The sequence below is a fragment of the Podarcis gaigeae genome, assembly GCF_964106915.1.
Source record: "Podarcis gaigeae genome assembly, chromosome: 5".
Classification (NCBI taxonomy): domain Eukaryota; kingdom Metazoa; phylum Chordata; class Lepidosauria; order Squamata; family Lacertidae; genus Podarcis; species Podarcis gaigeae.
This window is the reverse complement of record NC_139681.1, coordinates 7940813-7963341: the sequence shown is the minus strand read 5'-3', so window position 1 is coordinate 7963341 and position 22529 is coordinate 7940813. Positions and strand designations below refer to the sequence as shown.

Genomic DNA, 22529 nt, shown 5'->3' with positions numbered 1-22529 from the left:
CTTTCAGTTACTTAATTCTCGTGGTACAGTTGGATGCCCTGGCTCACAGCTTAGGAATCATTACATTGGATAGGCTTGGAAAGGGGCATTTTTAAACTACAGGAGGAAAACAAACAAACAAGGCATGATTTATTTCTCAGAAAGTTTATTTGTATTTTCATTACAAATTCGAAATGGTGGGTATACATCGTCATTATAAATATTAATAAATACTCTTAAATGCGGTAAAGAATTCAAATAAATAAATAAATAAATAGGAACAACATAAAATGCATTAAACCACATTTTCCCTATTAGCTAGGAAACATCCAGGGGCTCTTTTTTTCAACAATTCCCTTGTTGTTTAGGATTAGGGATATCCAACTATGGAGAAAGCCATTTTATATTTTCCAGTGATGTAAGAGTCCTGTAGTTTTAATAGTGCGGGAAATAATCGTTCATAACAGGGAAAGCATACATTGAAACTTCTTCTGTATACCATCTTAATAGTGCTAGGCCAGGGAGCCAGTCCTGCGGCTTGGTTAATTGACAGCATAATATCAATGTTTCCTTAGAACGGAGCATTGGGGCCACAAATCACACATACTTCTGTGGGAGTAAATTTCAATGATTACAGTGGGACCTACTTCTGAGTAAATATGACCATGATTGTCTGGCACCCTTATCCTAAGAACAGGTCAGCAAAATTGTCTCGTTATTAATAAGGTCTAGTATCTTGAAGAGTTCAGAGTTCAGTGCAAACAAAAAGCCATTCTGAAAAGCACTATTATAATGTGCTAAGGAAAAGTGAAATTCTCCAGCGTATTGTAGGTTTATTTTCCAACTTGCACCCCATGGGAGCTGCTGGGGCAGCTTTTGCAGAGATGACTCCTGCCAACCTAGCAGTTCGAAAGCATGTTAAAGTGCAAGTAGATAAATAGGTACCACTCCGGCGGGAAGGTAAACGGCGTTTCCGTGCGCTGCTCTGGTTCACCAGAAGCGGCTTAGTCATGCTGGCCACATGACCCAGAAGCTGTACGCCGGCTCCCTCAGCCAGTAAAGAGAGATGAGCGCCGCAAGCGGTCACGACTGGACCTAGAAGTCAGGGGTACCTATTCTGCTCTTAATAAGTGATGGTTAAACACAGTGGACAATTGGTAGTAAAAGTTGCAGCATAGTAGAGAAGGAAAGAAGTAAGGGAGGAAAACAAGTGATGTATTTTACACAGGATCAGACCATTGCTCCATCTTACCCCATGCTATATCTATCTACCTGTCAGGCAACAACACTTGGGGATACTGCACATTACAAAATTATCCCTTCTGTGAGTTATGGCTGCTTCCAAGACAAGTTCTCAACATGAAGCTGCCTTAAATCTTCAGACCATGGGTTATTCTGATTCAGTACTGTTTAGCCTCGAGTTGCCATATTTCAAAATGTAAAACCCCAAAAGTTGCCGAGGTTTTTTTTTATAGACAAAAACGCCTAAACATTCCAGAATTTAAAAAAATATATAAATTATTTCTTAAACCCTTATTCTAAACTGATACTATGAACTGTATCAGTGTCCTAAAGCATTTTTCCCAAATACTTTAAAATAATTGTTCAGATTATGTCCTCGTCAGGACAGAAAACAGGTTACTGTTACAGATTGGTTCAGGTTTTGATATCAGTCCTAGGGCTTGAAAACCACCTGCTGAACGCTGCACCGTTGGGGTCTCCATTTTCGGCCCTTGAATCATCTACATCATGATATGTGGATGATTGTGCCTTTGGGTTGTCAGAGAGGTTTCCGGCTGATATGATGCTGCCACAGGGATCGGCGCTCGCATTTCTCGTATGTCTGCTAGGTTTTGGTGTGTTGAATTGGACTAAAGGGATTTCGTTCCTTCTGGCCAAGAATTGGGAGTACAGTGGTAGATTCATACCAGGGAATAAAGGTTGCTTAGCTTTTCCTAGGCTGACGAGATAGTTGTACTTGGGAGACTGGTAGACATCATAGCCATTTTCCAGGGTCCAATGTCTGAAAGTGCAGTCCTCATAACTGAAGAAGTGCTGAAGGATGAAACAAGAACCACAATCAGAACAGTATTAAAATTTGAGTGGAAAATGCTCATCAAAATTCTCTGCTACAGATGTTGAGTGGTGTCCGGGTTCTTACCACATATTTCGTATGTCTAAATGTCTTTACGATATTGGATTTCAACATTTTATATTTTAGTATTTTTAATTGCATGTGCAATGGAATTAGCATTGGCAGTATTTTATAGATAACAACGTTGCTATTTGACAAATTACAGCTTGTGAGGTGTTTGGTACCTTCCAAAACATTCACAGCTAAAACATTTGAACTCGTGAGTTATTAGTCTTTCTCATTGCATAGTCAATGGTTCTTTGTTTTTACTGGTTCTTTTCTCCAAGTGATAACCCTTCTACCTTTACCAAAAATAACACAAAATAAAAAATAAATCCAGATTCTGCAAAGAAAAATACTGTACCACATTCAAAACAAATAATGGTGGGGGGGGGAGGGGAATCAGAAATCCAAGGAAGCAGAAATCCAAGGGGCTTTCCGATCAGAAGGTCAGCGGTTCGAATCCCCGCGACGGGGTGAGCTCCTGTTGCTCGGTCCCTGCTCCTGCCAACCTAGCAGTTCGAAAGCACCTCAAAGTGCAAGTAGATAAATGGGTACCACTCCAGCAGGAAGGTAAACGGCGTTTCCGTGCGTTTCACGGCGTTTCCGTGCGCTGCTCTAGTTCGCCAGCATTAGTCATGCTGACCACATGATCCGGAAGCTGTACGCCGGCTTCCTCGGCCAATAAAGCGAGATGAGTGCCGCAGCCCCAGAGTCGGTCACGACTGGACCTAATGGTCAGGGGTCCTGTTACCTTTACCTGGGTTTCACAATATCAAACCGAAGAGGGCAAATTGTGCAGCCCTCTGTGTTGTCTGTAGCACAGGTGTGGCATGCCGGTGGTGTTGTGGAGTGAGAAAGAAATGTGGGACATTCTTCGTAAATAATTGTGTCTCGTAAGAACTGCAGGGGCCTGAAGGAAAACGATATCCCAGGCATAAGCGAAAGGGTAAAGGACAATGGTTTCCTTAGAAGTGCAGCAGAACTGGCTTATTGCATCTCCAAGTTAAAGAATCACACTTTGGCTGTTGTGGCATGTGGCACCACATGAAAGATGCTGAAAAAATTCATAGGAGAACTCACCGATCCAAAGATATTGCCATTAATATCCATACAGAGGAAGCGCCCAGTTTTTACGCCATTTATCACCACGTAGCCTGCACCTTCAGATTTGATCATCAGGGCACCTGAAATTTAAATGGTTAAACATTAGGAGATAATTTAATGCCGTAAACCAAAGATGACCATCTGGTGGCCATAGGGCAAGATCCAGTCCCAAAGTATTAAGAGTTATCTGGCTAACCCTTCCATAATTTTAGTTGAGGTATGGCAAAAAAGCTTGCCCACAATTTTAATCGGAACAGGAAAGTTCTAAGAAAAGATATGTATTCTGTCATGCTATGACTTCATTTCAAATTTGGTTAACAATATGTATGCTAAAATTTATATGTAATGCTATACTTCTGTCCATGTGCCGTATGAGGAGCTGGCCAATTGGCAAACCAACTCTGTGTTACAAAGATGCATTAACCCTGCCATGTGGGAATGCCTTGCAGATGACCACAGTGCCTGGAGACGGACAGTCAAGTCATGCTTCTACAGCAGTGACCAGAAGAGAAATGACCACTGGGAAGAGGGCAGAGAGAATAAGCACCATGGTGCATCTGCAGCAGCACATCCAGGCACCTTCCTCTGCCCAGCTGCAACAAAACATGTCTCACCTACATCCCATTTCTACAGCCACAGCAGGCACTGTAACCCGCCAACAGTTTGACCTCACTCCCAAAGGCACACTCCTCCATTGTCTCCTGAGACAGACGGATGCCAATCAGTCAACTTGGTTATGGAGTCGGAGCACTCAGTATGTACCCCCTAATCAGCATCCCGCTCTAGACCGTCTGAAGAACAGAACAGCCCCAAGGCTATAGGACAGCAATGTGGAGCTTCTGTAAAGATAAAGGGTAAAGGGACCCCCGCCCATTAGGTCCAGTCGTGGCCGACTCTGGGGTTGCAGCACTCATCTCGCTTTATTGGCCGAGGGAGCTGGCATACAGCTTCCTGGTCATGTGGCCAGCATGACTAAGCCGCTTCTGGCAGACTAGAGCAGTGCATGGAAACGCCGTTTACCTTCCCGCCGGAGTGGTACCTATTTATCTACTTGCACTTTGATGTGCTTTTGAACTGCTAGGTTGGCAGGAGCATGGACCGAGCAACGGGAGCTCACCCCATTGCAGGGATTCGAACCACCGTCCTTCTGATCAGCAAGTCCTAGACTCTGTGGTTTAACCACAGAGTTTCTGTATCTCCACCCTAATTAGTCCTGGCAGGTCTCTGAATTTGGCCCATAAGGACATTTTGAGCAAACCAAACCTATTGTCAGTCTAGATCTCTTTAAGTGCAAAGATTGTAGAGGAGGGTCTCACCTACCTGTCAAAAAAACCCTAGCAATTCACACCAATGACATCTCAACAAAACATTCCCCAGAATAGGGTTGATGGTATATGTTATGAACTGCCCTGTGTTCTTCAGATGAAAGGCGGTATACAAATGGAATGTATGAATGCATGAATGAATGAATGAATGAATGAATGAATGAATGAAAGAAAAAAAATGGCCCACAAAGGGCAACCTCTCCCAGCTGAGAAGAAATAAATAAAACACTCAGCCTGCTTTTAAGAGTCTGTTTGGCGTTTATGTTGCGTTTAGTACAGTGTTTCCCAACCTTGGGCCTCCAGCTGTTTTTGAACTACAATTCCCATCATCCCTGACCACTTGTCTTGCTAGTTAGGGATGATGGGAGTTGTAGTCCAAAAATAGCTGGAGGCCCAAGGTTGGGAAACACTGGTTTAGTACAATGGTACCTTGGTTGTCGAACTTTATCTGTTCTGGGAGTCAGTCTGACTCCCAGAACTGCTGGAAAGTGAAGGCACACCTTCTGATTGGCTTCTGATTGAAGTCGTGTTGAACGTTCAGCTTCCAAAAAACGTTTGAAAACCGGAACACTTTCGAGTTTGCGACGTTCAGGAGCCGATTTGTTCGGGACCCAAGCCATTCAACACGCAGAGTACCCCCGTATTGCATTCTTGGGTTGTGTATCTTCTTGCAATATTTATAAGAAAGTGTGTTCTAGAAATACTTTGACTAAAGTAAATAAATAAGGAAGAACAAGGAAGGTTCAGATCAGATAGCTGATAACCATACTCAGGTTGAACATCCACTCATTTCATGCAGGTCCCCTGCAGTTTGAGAAATGCCCCAACAGCTCCCCCCTCCAGTCACAGATCTCTGTTGCCTTGTCTTGTTATGCCCTTAAATACTCTTTGTCTTGGAATAAACAGGCAGTGTTGCCTGCATTAGCTACATGTTTTGCAAGCTTCTTTTATAAGCCTCCTATATAATTTTTTTTGAAATGGGTATGATCCAGCCAACCTCCTTTGGTGTCATTCCCTGCAGGGAGCAATGAGGGCCCCAGCGCCACCTCCTGCTCTTCTGGAGACGATGGGTCTCCCCTGACGACAAAGTCGTAAGGAAGTGTTGGTGTTGACCTTTAAAGCCCTAAACGGCCTCGGCCCAGTATACTTGAAGGAGCGTCTCCTCCCCCATCGTTCTGCCCGGACGCTGAGGTCCAGCGCCGAGGGCCTTCTGGTGGTTCCCTCATTGCGAGAAGCAAAGCTATAGGGAACCAGGCAGAGGGCCTTCTCGGTAGTGGCGCCCGCCCTGTGGAACGCCCTCCCATCAGATGTCACAAGAGATAAACAACTACCTGACATTCAGAAGACATCTTAAGGCAGCCCTGTTCAGGGACGTTTTTAATGTATGACATATTAGTGTATTTTTGGTTTTCGTGGAGGCCGCCCAGAGTGGCTGGGGAAACCCAGCCAAATGGGCGGGGTACAAATAATAAATTATTATTATTATAAGTGTGTTAGCTGCCTGGTGAGAGGGGAGTGCTGAGGAGAGCAGACACTTTTGTGGGAGTTTAGATGAGGTCAGGGCCATCTTAAGCATATCCGGCGCCGTGGTTCAAAGCTCCCTCTGGCGTGCCCCCGTTTCCCAGAGTTTTTTAGGGAGGACAGCGCTGTTGGCGGGGCTGGAGGAGGTGGGCAGCGGCTGGAGGGTGGTTCCTCCAGAGGGGAAGAGGCGAGGGCTGGACGCGGCGCCTCCTGGCTCAGCTGGCCACTTTGTGCAGCAGTGGCCACGGCAGATGGAGGCTCCTGGCGTGGCGCTCCTTCGGCACTGTATGGCGGAGGCAAGCGATGGTTGTGAGCTGATGCTGGGAGGTGCCGCGTTCAGCCCTGGTGCCCTCCAGAACTTGGCGGCCCAGCGCTCTGCGCCACTAGCCTCTATGGGTAAGATGCCCCTGGATGAGCTGTTCCTGGTTACACACTTGGATAGCTTGAATAAATTGGATAGCTAGATTCATGTTGCCACTGGTGTACCAGCTTGGTTGTAATTACAGTGGTACCTTGGGTTACATACGCTTCAGGTTACATACGCTTCAGGTTACATACGCTTCAGGTTACAGACTCCGCTAACCCAGAAATAGTGCTTCAGGTTAAGAACTCTGCTTCAGGATAAGAACAGAAATCGGGCTCCGGCGGCACAGCGGCAGCAGGAGGCCCCATTAGCTAAACTGGTGCTTCAGGTTAAGAACAGTTTCAGGTTAAGAACAGACCTCTGGAACGAATTAAGTACTTAACCCGAGGTACCACTGTATTGTATTTTGATGACTGGGAACCTATACGTGTTGCAAGTGCAGGGCAACCATTGTAATGTCTGGTCCTGCCTGATGCTTTGGAGATAGCTCAGTCGGTAGAGCAGGAGACTCTTAATCTCACGTTTGTGGGTTTGAGCCCCACGTTGCACAAGAAGATTCCTGCATTACAGGGGGTTAAACTAGATGACCCTCCTGGTCCCTCCCAACTCTACAATTCTATGATTCTAAGCCTCCCATATAGCATCTAAGTGCGGTTGAAGGATGGATGGTGGCTAACAGATTGAGGTTGAATCTGACAAGACAGAAGTACTGTTTTGGGGGGACGGGGCGGGCGGGTGTGGGGGATTCCCTGGTCCTGAATGGGGTAACTGTGCTCCTGAAGGGAGTCACAGCTGTCCATGGAGACGCAGGTTAATTCTGTGTCCAGGGCGGCTGTCTACCAGCTCCACCTGGTACCCAGGCTGAGACCCTATCTGCCCGTAGACTGTCCTGCCAGAGTGGTACATGCTCTGGTTATCTCCCGCTTGGACTACTGCAATGCGCTCTACGTGGGGCTACCTTTGAAGGTGACCTGGAAACTGCAATTAATCCAGAATGTGGCAGCTAGACTGGTGACTGGGAGTGGCCGCCGGGACCACATAACACCGGTCCTTGGTGTTGCATTGGCTCCCAGTATGTTTCTGAGCACAATTCAAAGTATTGGTGCTGACCTTTAAAGCCCTTAACGGCCTCAGTCCTGTATACCTGAAGGAGCGTCTCCACCCCCATTGTTCAGCCCGGACACTGAGATCCAGCGCTAAGGGCCTTCTGGCAGTTCCCTCATTGCGAGAAGTGAGGTTACAGGTAATCAGGCAGAGGGCCTTCTCGGTAGTGGCGCCCACCCTGTGGAACACCCTCCCTTCAGATATGAAGGAAATAAGCAGCTATCCTATCTTTAAAAGACATCTGAAGGCAGCCCTGTTTAGGGAAATTTTAATATTCAGTGCTGTACTGTTTTTAACACTTGATTGGGAGCTGCCCAGAGTAGCTGGGGAAACTCTGCCAGATGGGTGGGGTATAAGTAATTATTATTATTATTATTATTAGTATTAGTATTAGTATTAGTATTGGTAGTATTAGTATTAGTATTAGTATTAGTATTATTAGTATTCACTTTTCCAAAGATAAGTATGAACGTACATATTGAGCGAAGGAATGCTAAGGCAAAAACTGATTGGCTGATTAAAAACTTTTCACCTGCTCTGGCAGTCAGTTCATTGATCCTGAGGCATCACGCCACATCTCCCTTTTTGCTAGACCCCGTGGAAAAGCAAAGAATCAATCATTTATTTGTATGCCGCCTTTCCAAAGTTCTAACCACGCTCAAGACGGCTTACAACACACGCAAAATTACGTAACTATAAATGTAACAGAAGTAAAAGGTAAAGGTAAAGGGACCCCTGACCATTAGGTCCAGTCGTGGCCGACTCTGGGGTTGCGGCGCTCATCTCGCTTTATTGGCCGAGGGAGCTGGCGTACAGCTTCCAGGTCATGTGGCCAGCATGACTAAGCCGCTTCTGGTGAACCAGAGCAGCGCACGGAAATGTCGTTTGCCTTCCCGCCAGAGTGGTACCTATTTATCTACTTGCACTTTGAGGTGCTTTTGAACTGCTAAGTTGGCAGGAGCAGGGACCGAGCAACGGGAGCTCACCCCGTCACGGGGATTCGAACCACCAACCTTCTGATCGGCAAGTCCTAGGCTCTGTGATTTAACCCACAGCGCCACCCGCATCCATTGTAACAGAAGTAGTCATGAACAAAACATCGAGTACACAACCGAATTGAATTTTTTTCACATAAATCATAAGATCATAAGATCCAAAATAAATATATAAAAAATTAACATCAACAACTCCCACCCCCAACAAAAAACACATACAATCTGTGTATGTGTGTATGCATGCTTCCTTGCAAGATTTGGTTGCCCCTGCCTGCTTGAAATGGTAAAACCATTCTTCAAGAAGCCCTCCCTAGATTTGGAAAATCTAAGTAACTACTGGCCAGTTGCCAATACCCCTTCTTGGGCAAGGTTTCTGAGCAGGTGGCTGTGGACCTGATCCAGATGTCTTGCAGGAAACTGGTCTTCTAGATCCATATCAATTGGGGTTTAGGTCTGGCTTTGGCACAGAACCTGCTTTGGTCACCTTGTATGAGAACCTCTGTCTGGAGAGACGTGGGAAACGTGTCCTTGTTAATTCTCAGCCTCTCAGTGGCTTTTGATACCATCGACCATGGTATCTTTCTGGACCGATTGTTTGAGCTTATTACACCAATCCTGGCCCAACTGCAGTTTCCGGGCCCAATTCAAAGTGCTGGTTTTGAGCTATAAAGCCATAAATAGCTCAGGACCGCAATACCCAAGCCTCTCGTGATATGAACCGACCCAGACCCTGCCCTCATCCCTTGGGGCTTTCCTTGCGTGCCTCCTCTTGACAAAACCAGGCCTAAACCCTGATTGAAATGGATTTAGAAAACCAATTTTCTCCAAGGCCCCTGGTCTGGAGACAACACGAGAACAGCCCTTTTCTGTCGTGGGTCCCCACTTGTGGAATGAATATTTCCACTTACAAAATATAGGTTCTAATTTCCCCTAAAATTTGGAAAATGTAGACGTGCCCAGGAAACGCTCCCTGTCCTGTATGCAAAGCTGTGCTTCAATTTCTCTGCAGTGAAAGGAATGAATAAATCCGATTCTGTATATATTTGAAATTTAAGGCACGATGCAGTTGATGTTTATTTTTTTGACTGAATCGTGCTTTTAATTAGAGCTCAGTTTCTGGTTTTTCTTAATGGAAACAAACCATGGGCACGTTCTCTTTGTAATAAGTCTGCCACTTTTATAGATATTGAAATATTAAAGCTCCATATTAAACATTAGGACTAGAGAGCAGCCCTGGGCTTCATGTTTCTCCACCTAAAATGGGATTAATAGTGGACTGGATAATGCAGCTGTCACAATAATACTTCTAGGAAGCCACTAAGAGCAAATGAAGGTAGCCCATTTTCCCTTGTTTATTCCCAGCATTCTTCCTCTGGAAGGGCAGGATGGAGGGAAATGTCGTTTTGGGTCACATTTGTATTGCAAACCTCTGCAATTCGCACCTTACCAAACTATATGCAAACTCAAAGAAATCTGCCCTTCACAATCCGTACTTCTCCAAACTTTGCAACACAGTTCTCCAAGCAAATAACGTTCCCGGAAATGCTTATGTTGTCATCGATTTATTTCGTAAAGTTTATACACCTTTCGATTGTAAAAGAAAGAAAGAACAAAACCCCAAAGCAGTTAGGGGTTTAGTTTCCATAAGAATGCATAGATGAAATGAAAATAACATACAGAAAGGAATCGCGTTAGGCATAATTGCTTGGGGAAATGTGTGGATGGAGAGAAATGCAGATTAAAATGCTGACAAATTTTCACCAGGACTTTATTTTTTAAAATAGGCAAGCAACGTAGTAATGTAGGACCCTGCTTGTGGTTAACGCTTAGCTGGAATGAAATATTCAACATTTCTGTAATGCGGTGAACTGAATTTATTATTGGAAAAATGAGAAACTGAGAGAAACATCTCCCCCTCCCCTCAACCTTTCTGTGGTACTTACTGTAAACGGTTTGGTGAGGACTTCCATCCACATGGCCATTGGAGTTGATTTGCAGGTGGAAGCTGTTTCTTGCTGTGGACGTGTACAGATGCAAGAGTCTGTCTGTGTTTCCCCAGTTCTGGTTGAGTAGCGGCGAAGCGTTGGGAAAAGCAGGAGCTGTTTTCCAGCCACACGCGGCCAGAAGGATGAACCTCAGGAAGCTGCAGCGAGTGACCGGACACATGGCTCTGCTTTCTTAGTGGCTGAAACCTGAAACTTGATCCGTTAATCTGTTCCTCCCTTCGCCTGTGTCTCCCTCTCCTTTAGAGTGAATCCTCAGATAGGCTCCCTACAATTTTTGCGCAGCTTTATAAAGGGCAGCTGGGTGACACGGGATCCCTTTTGTTTTGTAATAGCAATATTTTGGGAGTGTCCTGAGACCGCAACAAATCCAGGCGGGGGCCAAAGAAAAAAGGAATGCATGTAGGTTTCTTAGGAGAGGTTACGCCGCTTCCAAAGTAAGCTTTTGGGCACTAATGACATGTTCAAATGTTATCTGGAAAAAGCCTCTGACATCACCACGCTTCCCACTGGTGGGCTCAACCCATTCCTTTGTAAGGGAAGGATATTTTCATTTCTCCCCACCTTTCCGTGCAGCTGATTCTGTAAATATGTGGTGTCAGACACAAAATCTGAATATCTTGTTAGACCCTTTTTGACACTCTGCTATGGCCCAAGGCGGGACGCGGGTGGCGCTGTGGGTTAAACCACAGAGCCTAGGACTTGCCGATCAGAAGGTCGGCGGTACGAATCCCCGTGACGGGGTGAGCTCCCGTTGCCCAGTCCCAGCTCCTGCCAACCTAGCAGTTCGAAAGCACATCAAAGTGCAAGTAGGTACCACTCCGGCGGGAAGGTAAAGGGCGTTTCTGTGCGTTGCTCTGGTTTGCCAGAAGCGGCTTAGTCATGCCGGCTACATGACCAGCTGTACGCCGGCTCCCTCGGCCAGTAAAGCGAGATGAGCGCCGCAACTCCAGAATCGGCCACGACTGGACCTAATGGTCAGGGGTCCCTTTACCTTTATGGCCCAAGGCACTTCCAGCAAACCATCATTTGAACCATTTATGAGCTAGGAAGCTGATGTCCTCAAAGGGGCTAGACATATGGGTCTTGGCCTCTCTATATCCTCTAAATCAGAGATGAGTGGGCTACCCATCCCACCTCCCCACTGCTGGTGGATTCAGGGTGGGCCCCTCAGTCTCCCCCTTGCTCTGGAGCGGAAGCAGGCACCAGATCATCATAAAGGTAAAGGTAAAGGTACCCCTGCCCGTACGGGCCAGTCGTGTCCGACTCTAGGGTTGCGTGCTCATCTCGCTCTAGCCGTGAGCCAGCACCGTCTAAAGACACTTCCGGGTCACATGGCCAGCATGACGAAGCTGCAGCTGGCGAGCCAGCACCAGCGCAGCACACGGAAACGCCGTTTACCTTCCCGCTATAAAGTGGTCCCTATTTATCTACTTGCACCTAGGGGTGCTTTCGAACTGCTAGGTGGGCAGGAGCTGGGACCAAACGACGGGAGCTCACCCCGCCGCGGGGATTCGAACCGCCGACCATACAATCGGCAAGTCCTAGGCACTGAGATGTGTGTTTATCCAAGTGCAGCTTCTCACTCACCATCCACTACCAAGTAGGGCCCTTGGTGCCAACAAGATTTCCCATTCCTGCCCCTGTGGGTGTCTAGACTCTGATGAGATGGAAATGAAGCAAAGAATCCAGATGAGCAATTGGAACGTGTACATTGGAGTTTTCAACACCCTAAGACCTTGCTTCGTCTGCAACTTGTCTTCTTCAGCTGTTCTGGACACAGGAGGACAAAAGCGTGGCGAGATGCTCTCATCAGCCCTGCCTGAAATGTCCCCATGCGCACTAGGCCTGCCATCCCACCTCTGATTATCTGTTGGTCCTCACCTGAAGAGGACTTTAGATGGATTAAGAGAAAAACCTCTTGCCTATTCTTTGGTCCTCTGTTGCAGGGATAAGGAATCTTCTGTCCAGCTGAGGACTGCATCCCTGCACAGGTAAACGTCTGGGAACTGCCTGCAGGTGACCAAGGTTAGAGGCAAAAGCAGGCAGGACAAGAAGCAAAAAGGAGTGTGGCAACGGATGCTGTTTTTACCTTGGTACACTTGGTTGCTTTCCACTCACACACCTCTCCACTCTCCATCAAGGCAAGTAAAAGACGTATCACAGTTGAAGGACACATTACACGTAGCCCAAAACACTCAAGGAGGCCATTAAAAAAACCTAAATGTCAGTAGTGAGCCGGAAAGACAATAGTGAAGGTGTGGAAAGTTAAAGATGCATGGAGACTTTGCTGCCCGATATGCTACTGCACACATCAAAACTACACTTCTTGAAAAGACACAAGAATGGTGCCAATTACATCCAAACTTGTGGAGATTACACTTCTGTTCCATTCAGATTTCCTTTTTTATTTTATTTTTAAGAATATCACAGGCAAAATAGGGGTGCAATTTGATGACATAAGCTGAGTGCTGCCCAGTTGGCACCTGTGACCTTGAAATTATAGCTTTTTCTGTGTGTGGTTGTTTTAAAAAGTTCTTAACCCTCAATTGTTTTTAAATGTGTTTTGGTTTGATTTTTAATTGTATTGTTTTATTACTGTGTTGCTTTCTGCCGTGGTCTCCATTGGGAGGAAAGGGCAGGATGGGAATTTAAACAAATAAAAGCACTTTTAGATGTTCTGGGGTTGAGGTGGCTGTGAGCATTCCCTCAGACTCCTATTTGTTTGCTGAATTTTGTCACTGTAATAACTAGATTGGTTTCAGCTGCATGGGCTCTAGCAAAGCTACAGGAAGCTGCCTATCACTTGTCATTATTACTAAACATTTACACCTGAGTGTTTGGAAAGCGAAGGATCCTCAGGTAAGCAAACATGCACAGCAGCAATGCTCAGTTTTGCACATGAGAAACACATAGGCTTAGAGAAAGTAGCAGGCTCTGGAAATCTTCAACAGCAGAGAAGGTAAGAAATCATGCCTTATCATCCTCTCATTTTCTCTCGTTTTCTGGCATTTTTCACTTCAAAATTGTTACTTTCTCTCATCTAGTTCCCTCTGCATTTTTTTCAGTGATACAGATTTTCTTGGGTTAATGATTGTTTGAAGAACTGTTGCACCTTTTATTTCCATATTATGGGAAATTTATTTACATGATGTAGTAGAAATCTTACTTTCCTCTTTTCCGGAGTGGGATTTATTTACTGTATTTTCTGAGATGTCATTTTCATTTTTCTGGCTATGTCTGTATATTCTTAAATTTTTAGATGGTGAACTTGACCAGTTTCAATTTACCAGTTTGATGAAATTTAATATAACTGAAAAGGAAAAGAACAGAGCTCACAAAACCCCTCCTGGTCCTCTCTACCTTGCTTTCTTTCATTTCAGCAACCTAATTCATATTTTCAGCAGGGGCTTTCTCATGTTGTTTTTGTTAAACCATTGTGAATCAGAAACTCTTACTGATGTGCTGCAAATTGTATGAGTTCTGCCATTGCTTCCCATTATACACTCTGCCCACCCATGAAATAGAAAAATGGAATGTTGTAAATTGTTAATATTGTAACAGAAAACATGGCAGACCGTGGGAGAAGTGTTTGACGTAAAGTTTATGGTACAGTCCCTGGGTATCTGATGGCTGAAGAGTTTTGCACTGCAAACCAATGAAGTTTAACACACCAAAAACACACCAGTGATAGATCCTGATTCTACAGGGCTGCAGAACACCAGTAAAAGTAAAACGGTAAAGGACCCCTGGGTGGTTAAATCCAGTCAAAGGCGACTATGGGGTTGCGGCGCTCATCTCGCTTTCAGGCCGAGGGAGCCGGCATTTGTCCACAGACAGCTTTCTGGGTCATGTGGCCAGCATGACCAAGCCGCTTCTGGCACAATGGGACACCGTGACAGAGTGCACGGAAAAAACGTTTACCTTCCCACTGCAGTGGTGCCTATTTATTTACTTGCACTGGTGTGCTTTCGAACTGCTTGGTTGGCAGGAGCTGGGACAGAGCAACGGGAACTCATGCCGTCATGGGGATTCGAACCGCCGACCTACTGATTGGCAAGCCCAAGAGGCTCAGTGGCTTAGACCACAGCGCCACCCGCACCAGTAATCAAGGTTGCAACAGGAGCTAAAGGGGTGAGGATATTGCACTCTCCAAATGAACCACATGCTCTCTCACTAAAAATAAAATATTAAAAGCAGAGATTGGATCCAGGAAGAGCCCTATCATGTAGCTTGCTGCTGGAAAGACAGGGGGTGTACACCAGAATTCCTGGTAGTATTGGCAGAAAGAAAGCTCAGTTTAGGGTTGCCCGGCCACAAACTGGTGATGCCAGGAGTTAGACCAGGTCTGATTTCAACCTGCGGATGGATGAGTCCACCTTAACGGAAAAAGCTGGTTTTATTCTGTAAAGCTATGCATGTAGTAAAGTTTTCAAATCACTAAAGCAAGAAATCACTTTCTCACAGAATTGGTGGGAAAGTGTTAACAATCCCAGACAACACACACTCTGATTTTAAAAGGGGGGAAGTTTTGATAGCAAGTAAGACCTTCAAAGTCACCATATGGCAGCGGAGTCTTTAAACAAATTTACTTTAGCCTTGTAACTTAAGCAAACACAGCTTAGCAAAGTTAGGACAGGCAACACTGACCCTAGGAACATTTCCCAAAATGCATGCCGTGAAACATGGGTAGGCAAACTAAGGCCTGGGAGCCGGATCCGGCCCAATCACCTTCTAAATCCGACCCGCAGACGGTCCGGGAATCAGGGTGTTTTTACATGAGTTGAATGTGTCCTTTTATGTAAAATGCATCTCTGGGTTATTTGTGGGGCATAGGAATTCGTTCATATATATTTTTTCAATATATAGTCTGGCCCCCCACAAGGTCTGAGGGACAGTGGACCGGCCCCCTGCTGAAAAAGTGTGCTGACCCCTGCCGTGAAAGATCCCTGTTTAGATGGGGGAGAAAATACTTTGCTTCAGTGCCAGGAGAAATCTTGGGGGACTGGTTAGGAGTTGTACCGATAAACGCTATACTTGGACTTGCAGGCAAATTCCAGTTCTTTATGAATTAGAACTTTGCTTCTTACACTGATATACAGAAACATTTAAGATTTCGCCTGTTGTTTAGCTGTAACAACGTACAGTAGGGGGTGACCCTCTCTTACTGCCCTGAAAGCTCCTTAATCTTATCTAAAGTCTGTAAGCATGATCCGCACAATCTCTCTGATTTTTGTGTACCCTCTGGCTACTTTTTTTTTCTTGCTGCAATTCAGTGCTTTTAAAAGCTGTGCGCTGGGCAGAAATTCAGTTGTTGCATTGCTTCTCCATGCCATAGCGAAGGCTGGACCTGTGGAATTTCTGCCTCTGTTGAAGAACCCCTCCCTGAAGGGGGAAAGTTGGAAAGCCTTCTCAGTAGGCTTACGTAAGATTGCAGCCTGGGTTTGTACCTCATGTCTCACCTTTAAGGGCAAAGAGAGGTGCTGTCATTTACACAGGTGTCCTTTTGGAACTGAACCATGGGTGTTGGAACGCAACAGGCTTGTACACAGGTGTATGTGCTTATCTGGGAGCGTAAACTGGCACAGTGGGGCAGATGTAAACAATTGGTACAACGCAAAACATCCATACAAATTTGGATTTATTTACACTGGCATAAAAACACAAGAACTCCCTTGACTCAAGTACATTACTTCTCAGGCGTTTATTTCTGAGGACTCGCTGGGTTCAACGGAGGTCTCTCATAAAAGCACAAATTGCATATGTATATATAAAATCCAGGATGAAGCAGAATATATTGCCCTCTCGCAATTGATCTTTTCACAATCCACACAGGAGAATCCTGCCTCCGTATATAATCTCTAAAAGAATAAGGTGACTAACAGTACAATCCTATGCATGTTTTCTCAACAGTGAATCCCAGTGGCGCTTACAAACCAAGTAAGAGGCAGGATCACAGCCTAAATTACCGTATTTTTTGCTCTATAAGATCATTTTCCTCCTAAAAAGTAAGGGGAAATGTGTGTGCGTCTTATGGCGCAACAGCAAGAGGGATTGCTGCTTTCACTGTGCAGCGATCCCTCTTGCTGTTGTGGCTTCTGAGATTCAGATTTTTTTGTTGTTGTTGTTTTCCTCCTCCAAAAACTAGGTGCGTCTTGTGGTCTGGTGCGTCTTATAGAGCGAAAAATACGGTGTGTGTTGGGAATAAAATTATATTTATTAGTATTTAAATTCTTGTCAACAGAAGAGGCGGGGAAACAAGTTATTCCTTTTTATGTAAAATACATGGGTGAGACAGAGGAAAAGCAAAACAATTCAGCTGAATCTGATGTGCTAGCGAGGGTCAATGCTGCCCTGGGGTGGTCTTTCCTTGACAAGCACGTAGCCTTTGCACTTCTAAGACTGTGGGACGTCTTACATGGAGCTGAAGGAGACACTGGGAAGAGTGTCTTCCACTTTCCCTTGCAGCTCTATATGCTTTTCAAAGCACAGATCCAATTCTTCTAGAATTTGCCCAGATCCCTTGGAAAAGTGAAGTGTGTGGGGATTCACTTAATGTCTCAGGTCTTAGGGGAGCAGCAGAAGGGAGCCATGGCAGCCGTGTCCATGGCATTCTCTCAAAGAGCCTAAAAGGGTTTCTAACTCCTGTTGTAGGCAGTGTAGGAACTTTACCTGCCTTAAAGGTAAAGGGGCCCTTGACCATTAGGTCCAGTCGTGGCCGACTCTGGGGTTGCGGCACTCATCTCGCTTTATTGGCCAAGGGAGCCAGCGTACAGCTTCCGGGTCATGTGGCCAGCATGACTAAGCCGCTTCTGGCGAACCAGAGCAGGGCACGGAAAAGCCATTTACCTTCCCGCCGGAGCGGTACCTATTTATCTACTTGCACTTTGATGTGCTTTTGAACTGCTAGGTTGGCAGGAGCAGGGACCGAGCAACGGGAGCTCACCCCGTCGCGGGGATTCGAACCGCTGACCTTCTGATCAGCAAGTCCTAGGCTCTGTGGTTTAACCCACAGCGCCACCCGCATCCTTCCTTGCGAAGGAAACACCACCTGCCGAAACCCAGCCTCAGCAGGGTTACAGCAGGTCAAACTGCTCACCCAGTTAACCCTGTGTTGTCTGCTTAAGCAGCAGCAACAGTTCTTCAGCATGTCTGACCAAGGTCTTTGACATCTTCTGCACCTTCATACTTTTTTAACCATGAACACGGTCTTAACAGTGAGTCCATAAGTGGCTGTGGAGGCCCATTCTGGATCCAGACGTCCTTCCACAGTGGGGACAGAGGTTTCTGGGCGGGAGTTGATCATGGTGAGGGTTTGCCAAAGGAGATGATGAAGAAGAAGAAGTGCTATTGTCCCTAGTAATGCGTAAGCTACTATCTACTGTCTCCAGTCACTGATGCAGTGACAACTAATTGGACAACAGAGTCTCATCAGTCAGGAATACTGTTCTTTAAAATGGGAAGGAACTGATGAAGAAACAGTCAAACAGGGACTTTTTCATAGAATAAAATTAAGGTTACTGAACATAAATTTACATAAGTATTCTAAGGATCAGCAGGACAGTTTTATACTTGGGATGGCTGCATTAGGACTATCAAATCCTGGCTTAAAAAGCCAAGATTCGCATGAGGTTTGTGCACCAACCCACAGCCCCTGTGACTCTCACATCATGCCTCATTTCCTTCCTCAAGGAAAACCAGGAAGCCCCAGTTAACCATAGCTTCCTGTTACTTTCAAACCAGTTAACAGCATTCCAAAGCCAGGATTCAAAAGCCAACTTTAAATGAGCCCTTCATATTTCCGCTCCTTGGGAAGCCATTAACAATAGTTTTCTGGTTTGGACATAACGGGCTTCCTTGTTTGTTTCTCTGCTCACATAGGGAAGAGCAAAGGGACTTCATGCAAGCACACAAGAGCTCATGCACATCCTGGATTATTAACAAAACTAAGAAATTAGTTTATATAATTTCCAAGATGAATAAATGCTCAGAAAGATTTTGAAGGGTGAGCATTTTTTAACAGAAAACAAAAGTCACCACTATTCCTTTTTAGCATCCGTATAATCATGGGATCTAGGAAGTACATGAGTGTGTGAGTGGAAATACGAAGGTGGGCTGTTTATTCTATAGCAGTTATATTCCAGGAATAATTACAGACCAAGTCAACAACATGTACTGTGGAATACGCGTGCATTTCTCACCGCAGATCTTAGTCCAGAAGTTGTTAAATCGCACATCCTGCAGTGGCTGTATTTGGGACAGCCTGTCTTTGTCATGCAACCCACACACAGAAAACATCCTGGCTCAGCTTAACTACATGAAACAAATCAAGTCAACACAATCCACTGAGGCTTAAATCCACAATATATGCAGTGCCAAATCTGTGGTATTTTTGCATGTTTTCCTCGATCTGTGGAACTGTTACCTTAGAAAAATTCCTGGAATGCTATTTGCGGCTTTGAAAAATAATAAGTAAGACAGAAAGTCCAACATATCGTTGGGGAAGACTGCTTAGCTGAATCGGGGTGTGTATGTGTGTAAGACAACGCAATGCATTTTGTGATCTACATTGTTGTTGTTTAGTCGTTTAGTCGTGTCCGACTCTTCGTGACCCCATGGACCAGAGCACGCCAGGCACTTCTGTCTTCCACTGCCTCCCGCAGTTTGGTCAAACTCATGCTGGTAGCTTCGAGAACACTATCCAACCATCTCGTTCTCTGTCGTCCCCTTCTCCTTGTGCCCTCCATCTTTCCCAACATCAGGGTCTTTTCCAGGGAGTCTTCTCTTCTCATGAGGTGGCCAAAGTATTGGAGCCTCAGCTTCACGATCTGTCCTTCCAGTGAGCACTCAGGGCTGATTTCCTTCAGAATGGAGAGGTTTGATCTTCTTGCAGTCCATGGGACTCTCAAGAGTCTCCTCCAGCACCATAATTCAAAAGCATCAATTCATCGGCGATCAGCCTTCTTTATGGTCCAGCTCTCACTTCCATACATCACTACTGGGAAAACCATAGCTTTTACTATACAGACCTTTGTTGGCAAGGTGATGTCTCTAACAATACATTACCAATAGTTAATGCAGAGGTTTTCATCCTTGTTGAGTCCACGGCTCCCTTGACCTACTGCATACTTTCTGCAAGTCTCCTGTGGGGCTCAGGAGCCTAGATATGTCACCTCTTCCTGCAGAACTGGCTGTCCATTGCCCCTTTTTGAATGCCCTCCCCTGGGGAATATAACCCCAGCCTCCTCTCTTTTCCCTTCTCCCTGGGTGTCTTCCAGGCAGGAGCTTCCCACCACCCCTGGTCTTGGATGGAGATGATGTTGCAAGTCATATTCCTACGACCTGACCTTTTTGATGCCATCCAACTGGCTGCCATGACAATAGGAGATGCAGCCAGTATTTGAATCCAAATCCAGTTGTGCTAAAGACTCTCCTCCCTGAAAGAGAGGGGAGTGGTTGTGGGCCGGAGCCCGAGCACCGCCCTAGCAGGGGGTGTTTGCCCCCTGCCTCCAGCTCACCTGGCTGGCGCTCACGCCCCCGCCGGTGACCATCCAACCAGGTGCCACGGAGGGGGCGTGCTCAGCAGCCTTTTGCGCAGCCTCTCTCTGGCATCATTCCTCGTGGTCGTCCCGTCGCAAGTCACCCACCCTCCACTCCCTTTGAGTCAGGGCTTAGGTCATTGGCCTTGCTATGGACCTTAGGTTGGTCGCCCTGGTTGGCCGGGGGGCCTGGTAGGAGTTTTTCCATTTGGCATTAGGCTTTTTGGTTTTTTCACCTACCTCACAGCAATCGTCACAACTTTTGTGGTATTGGTGGGTAGGTTAGGCATTGGAATAATGTGTTGTGGTGTGTCGAAGTGCTAGTTGTGGCCATCGCCTATGCCTTCAATTTTTGGGTATTCCATTAAAGGAATCTGGCGGTCGTGTACTCTGTCCGATGCCTGCTTGGCGGGAGGCCATGGCACGACCCTCGGTGACAGCAGGGGAGAGCCTATAGTTGGATTAGCATCAACAGGCTCCACCTACTGGTGAATAAACCCATCTGTTTTGCGATCCAATGCCTAAGCCAATACCTTTTCACTGCTGTAATCAATAAAGTTGTGGCCTTTCCTAGCCCATTAACCTTATATCACGTGTCCTTGTGTCTTCATTTCACTCTGCGGGGGTCGGGTCCTCGAACCACAACCAAGGAATGAAGAAACAAAAGGGAATACTCTCAGGGTGGAGACCTGCTCCATCCTGCCATGAACCACAGAACCGTACAAATTATTGGAAATGATGCCTTCTGGGGTCCAATCATATTTGGAATTTGCTTTGAAGCATTTGTTAGAGGCTATATAAACCCCAGGCTTCACAGCAAAAATACGCAGACCCTGCTAGTGTCCCTATTTTCCAAGGACAGTCCCAGATTTTCAGAAACTGTTCTGGTTTCTGGTTAGATCCTGCAATATGTCTCACTTATCCTTAGGACATCCCTATTTTCACCAGAGAAATGTTGGTGGGTATGGAATTGTTTTATTGCGCCATTTCACTTCCTGCCTGAAATCACTCCTGCTGGATCCCATCACACCAGATAGAGGTAAAAAGGTAAAGGTAAAGGCCCCCAGGACGGTTAAGTCCAGTCAAAGGCGACTATGGGGTTGCAGCGCTCATCTCGCTTTCAGGCTGAGGGAGCCGGCGTTTGTCCGCAGACAGCTTTCCTGGTCATGTGGCCAGCATGACTAAGATGCTTCTGGTGCAGTGGAACACCAAAACCAGAGCAGTGCACGGAAACGTTGTTTACCTTCCCACCGCAGCGGTACCTATTTATCTGCTTTCACTGGTGTGCTTTCAAACTGCTAGGTAGGCAGGAGCTGGGACAGAACAATGGGAACTCACCCTGTTGTGCGGATTCGAACCATCAACCTTCTGATCAGCAAGAGGTTCAGTGGTTTAGACCAAAGTGCCACCCACATCCCTTACACCAGATAGAACCCATGGACTGACTCAGTCTCCTCACCTGCTTTTCATTCATGGCTTCCTGTTCCTCTGGACCCCCCCCCCCACTTCCTGCAGCTGCTGCAAAGGCCCCTTCCAGAGCTCTGCTCCCTAACCCCACTTCTCTGGATCCCTGCTTGCTGAAGCAGAGATCCTGGCCGCAACTGCCAAGACGTCCTTCGAAGGGCTCCCTCTTGCAGACTGTTTTCTTGCCTGACTTGGGACTTTCAATGTGTCCTAGCTCTCCTTTTTCCATTTTTATTGGCCAGAGTGCTGAAAATCTTGCTCTTTGTTCTCTATCTTCTCTGGTGCTTTCCCTACAAATTGTTGCCTCCACACCTACAGGTGCCACACACCCATCTAAGTCTTCTGATTCTCCTTTGGGCTTCTTTTCCAGATAAACTAAACAATCCATTCTGTTTTGTATGTGTGTGTTAGCTTACTCATGGTTAAAATTAATTATCGAATTCCCTCTTTGAAAATAAATAAAAACGATGTATTGTTGCTGAGCTCTTCCCCATTGAAAAATGTATATTTATATTCTCTGTGTGTGCGATTAAAAAAACCAATTTAAGACATGTGCAAATATATATTACTGCGTAAATCTACCAATATGCACTACCCCCACTGCTTAAAAATCCAGTTTCACAAGATTCTTAGCACCTATGTATGGGAAACACAGGAGTATTTACAAAGAAGGCTTGCTAACATCATGCCACCACTCTCTCCAGCAGCCCTAGAGGTAGGTTATCCCCCCCAAAAAAGCCAATTTAACTCTTTTCCATGTATCTATTTTAACAAAACTTTCCCTTTATGGTCTTCAAATGTAGACAGCCATGCCTGTTAAACCATTGTTCAAGGATAGTAGACTGAGTAATGGAGCTGCCTGTTTGTACTTAAGTGTGTGAAGATATGGATGCATGCATTGACCAGTCAATACACTTGCATGTGCTTAGCAAGATGGGACTGTTGCTTTGACCTACTGGCAATGCAGTTTCCCGGAACCCAAACCACAGTGTGG

General features: G+C 45.8%; 2 protein-coding genes across 3 annotated transcripts in view; one reads left to right on the top strand and one right to left on the bottom strand.

The window, feature by feature from the left end:
- TIGAR (TP53 induced glycolysis regulatory phosphatase) overlaps positions 1–13114 on the top strand; it is a 30457-nt gene extending 17343 nt beyond the window's left edge. The window contains exon 7 of one of the 2 annotated variants that reach the window (XM_083738942.1): positions 12482–13114. In XM_083738942.1, the coding sequence (XP_083595068.1) occupies positions 12482–12487 (6 nt within the window). In that variant the 3' untranslated portion in view covers positions 12488–13114. Of the gene's footprint in view, positions 1–5566; positions 5642–12481 lie in introns of those variants that run through there. The other variant, XM_083738941.1, reaches the window with a different exon arrangement.
- FGF23 (fibroblast growth factor 23) lies at positions 1101–11153 on the bottom strand. Its single transcript, XM_083738963.1, has 3 exons — positions 10473–11153; positions 3197–3300; positions 1101–2034 (listed from the first exon to the last, which is right to left on the bottom strand). The coding sequence occupies exons 1-3, from the start codon at positions 10693–10695 to the stop codon at positions 1636–1638; spliced, it is 726 nt and encodes a 241-aa protein (XP_083595089.1). The 5' UTR covers positions 10696–11153; the 3' UTR covers positions 1101–1635.
- Positions 13115–22529: the final 9415 nt, after the last annotated feature.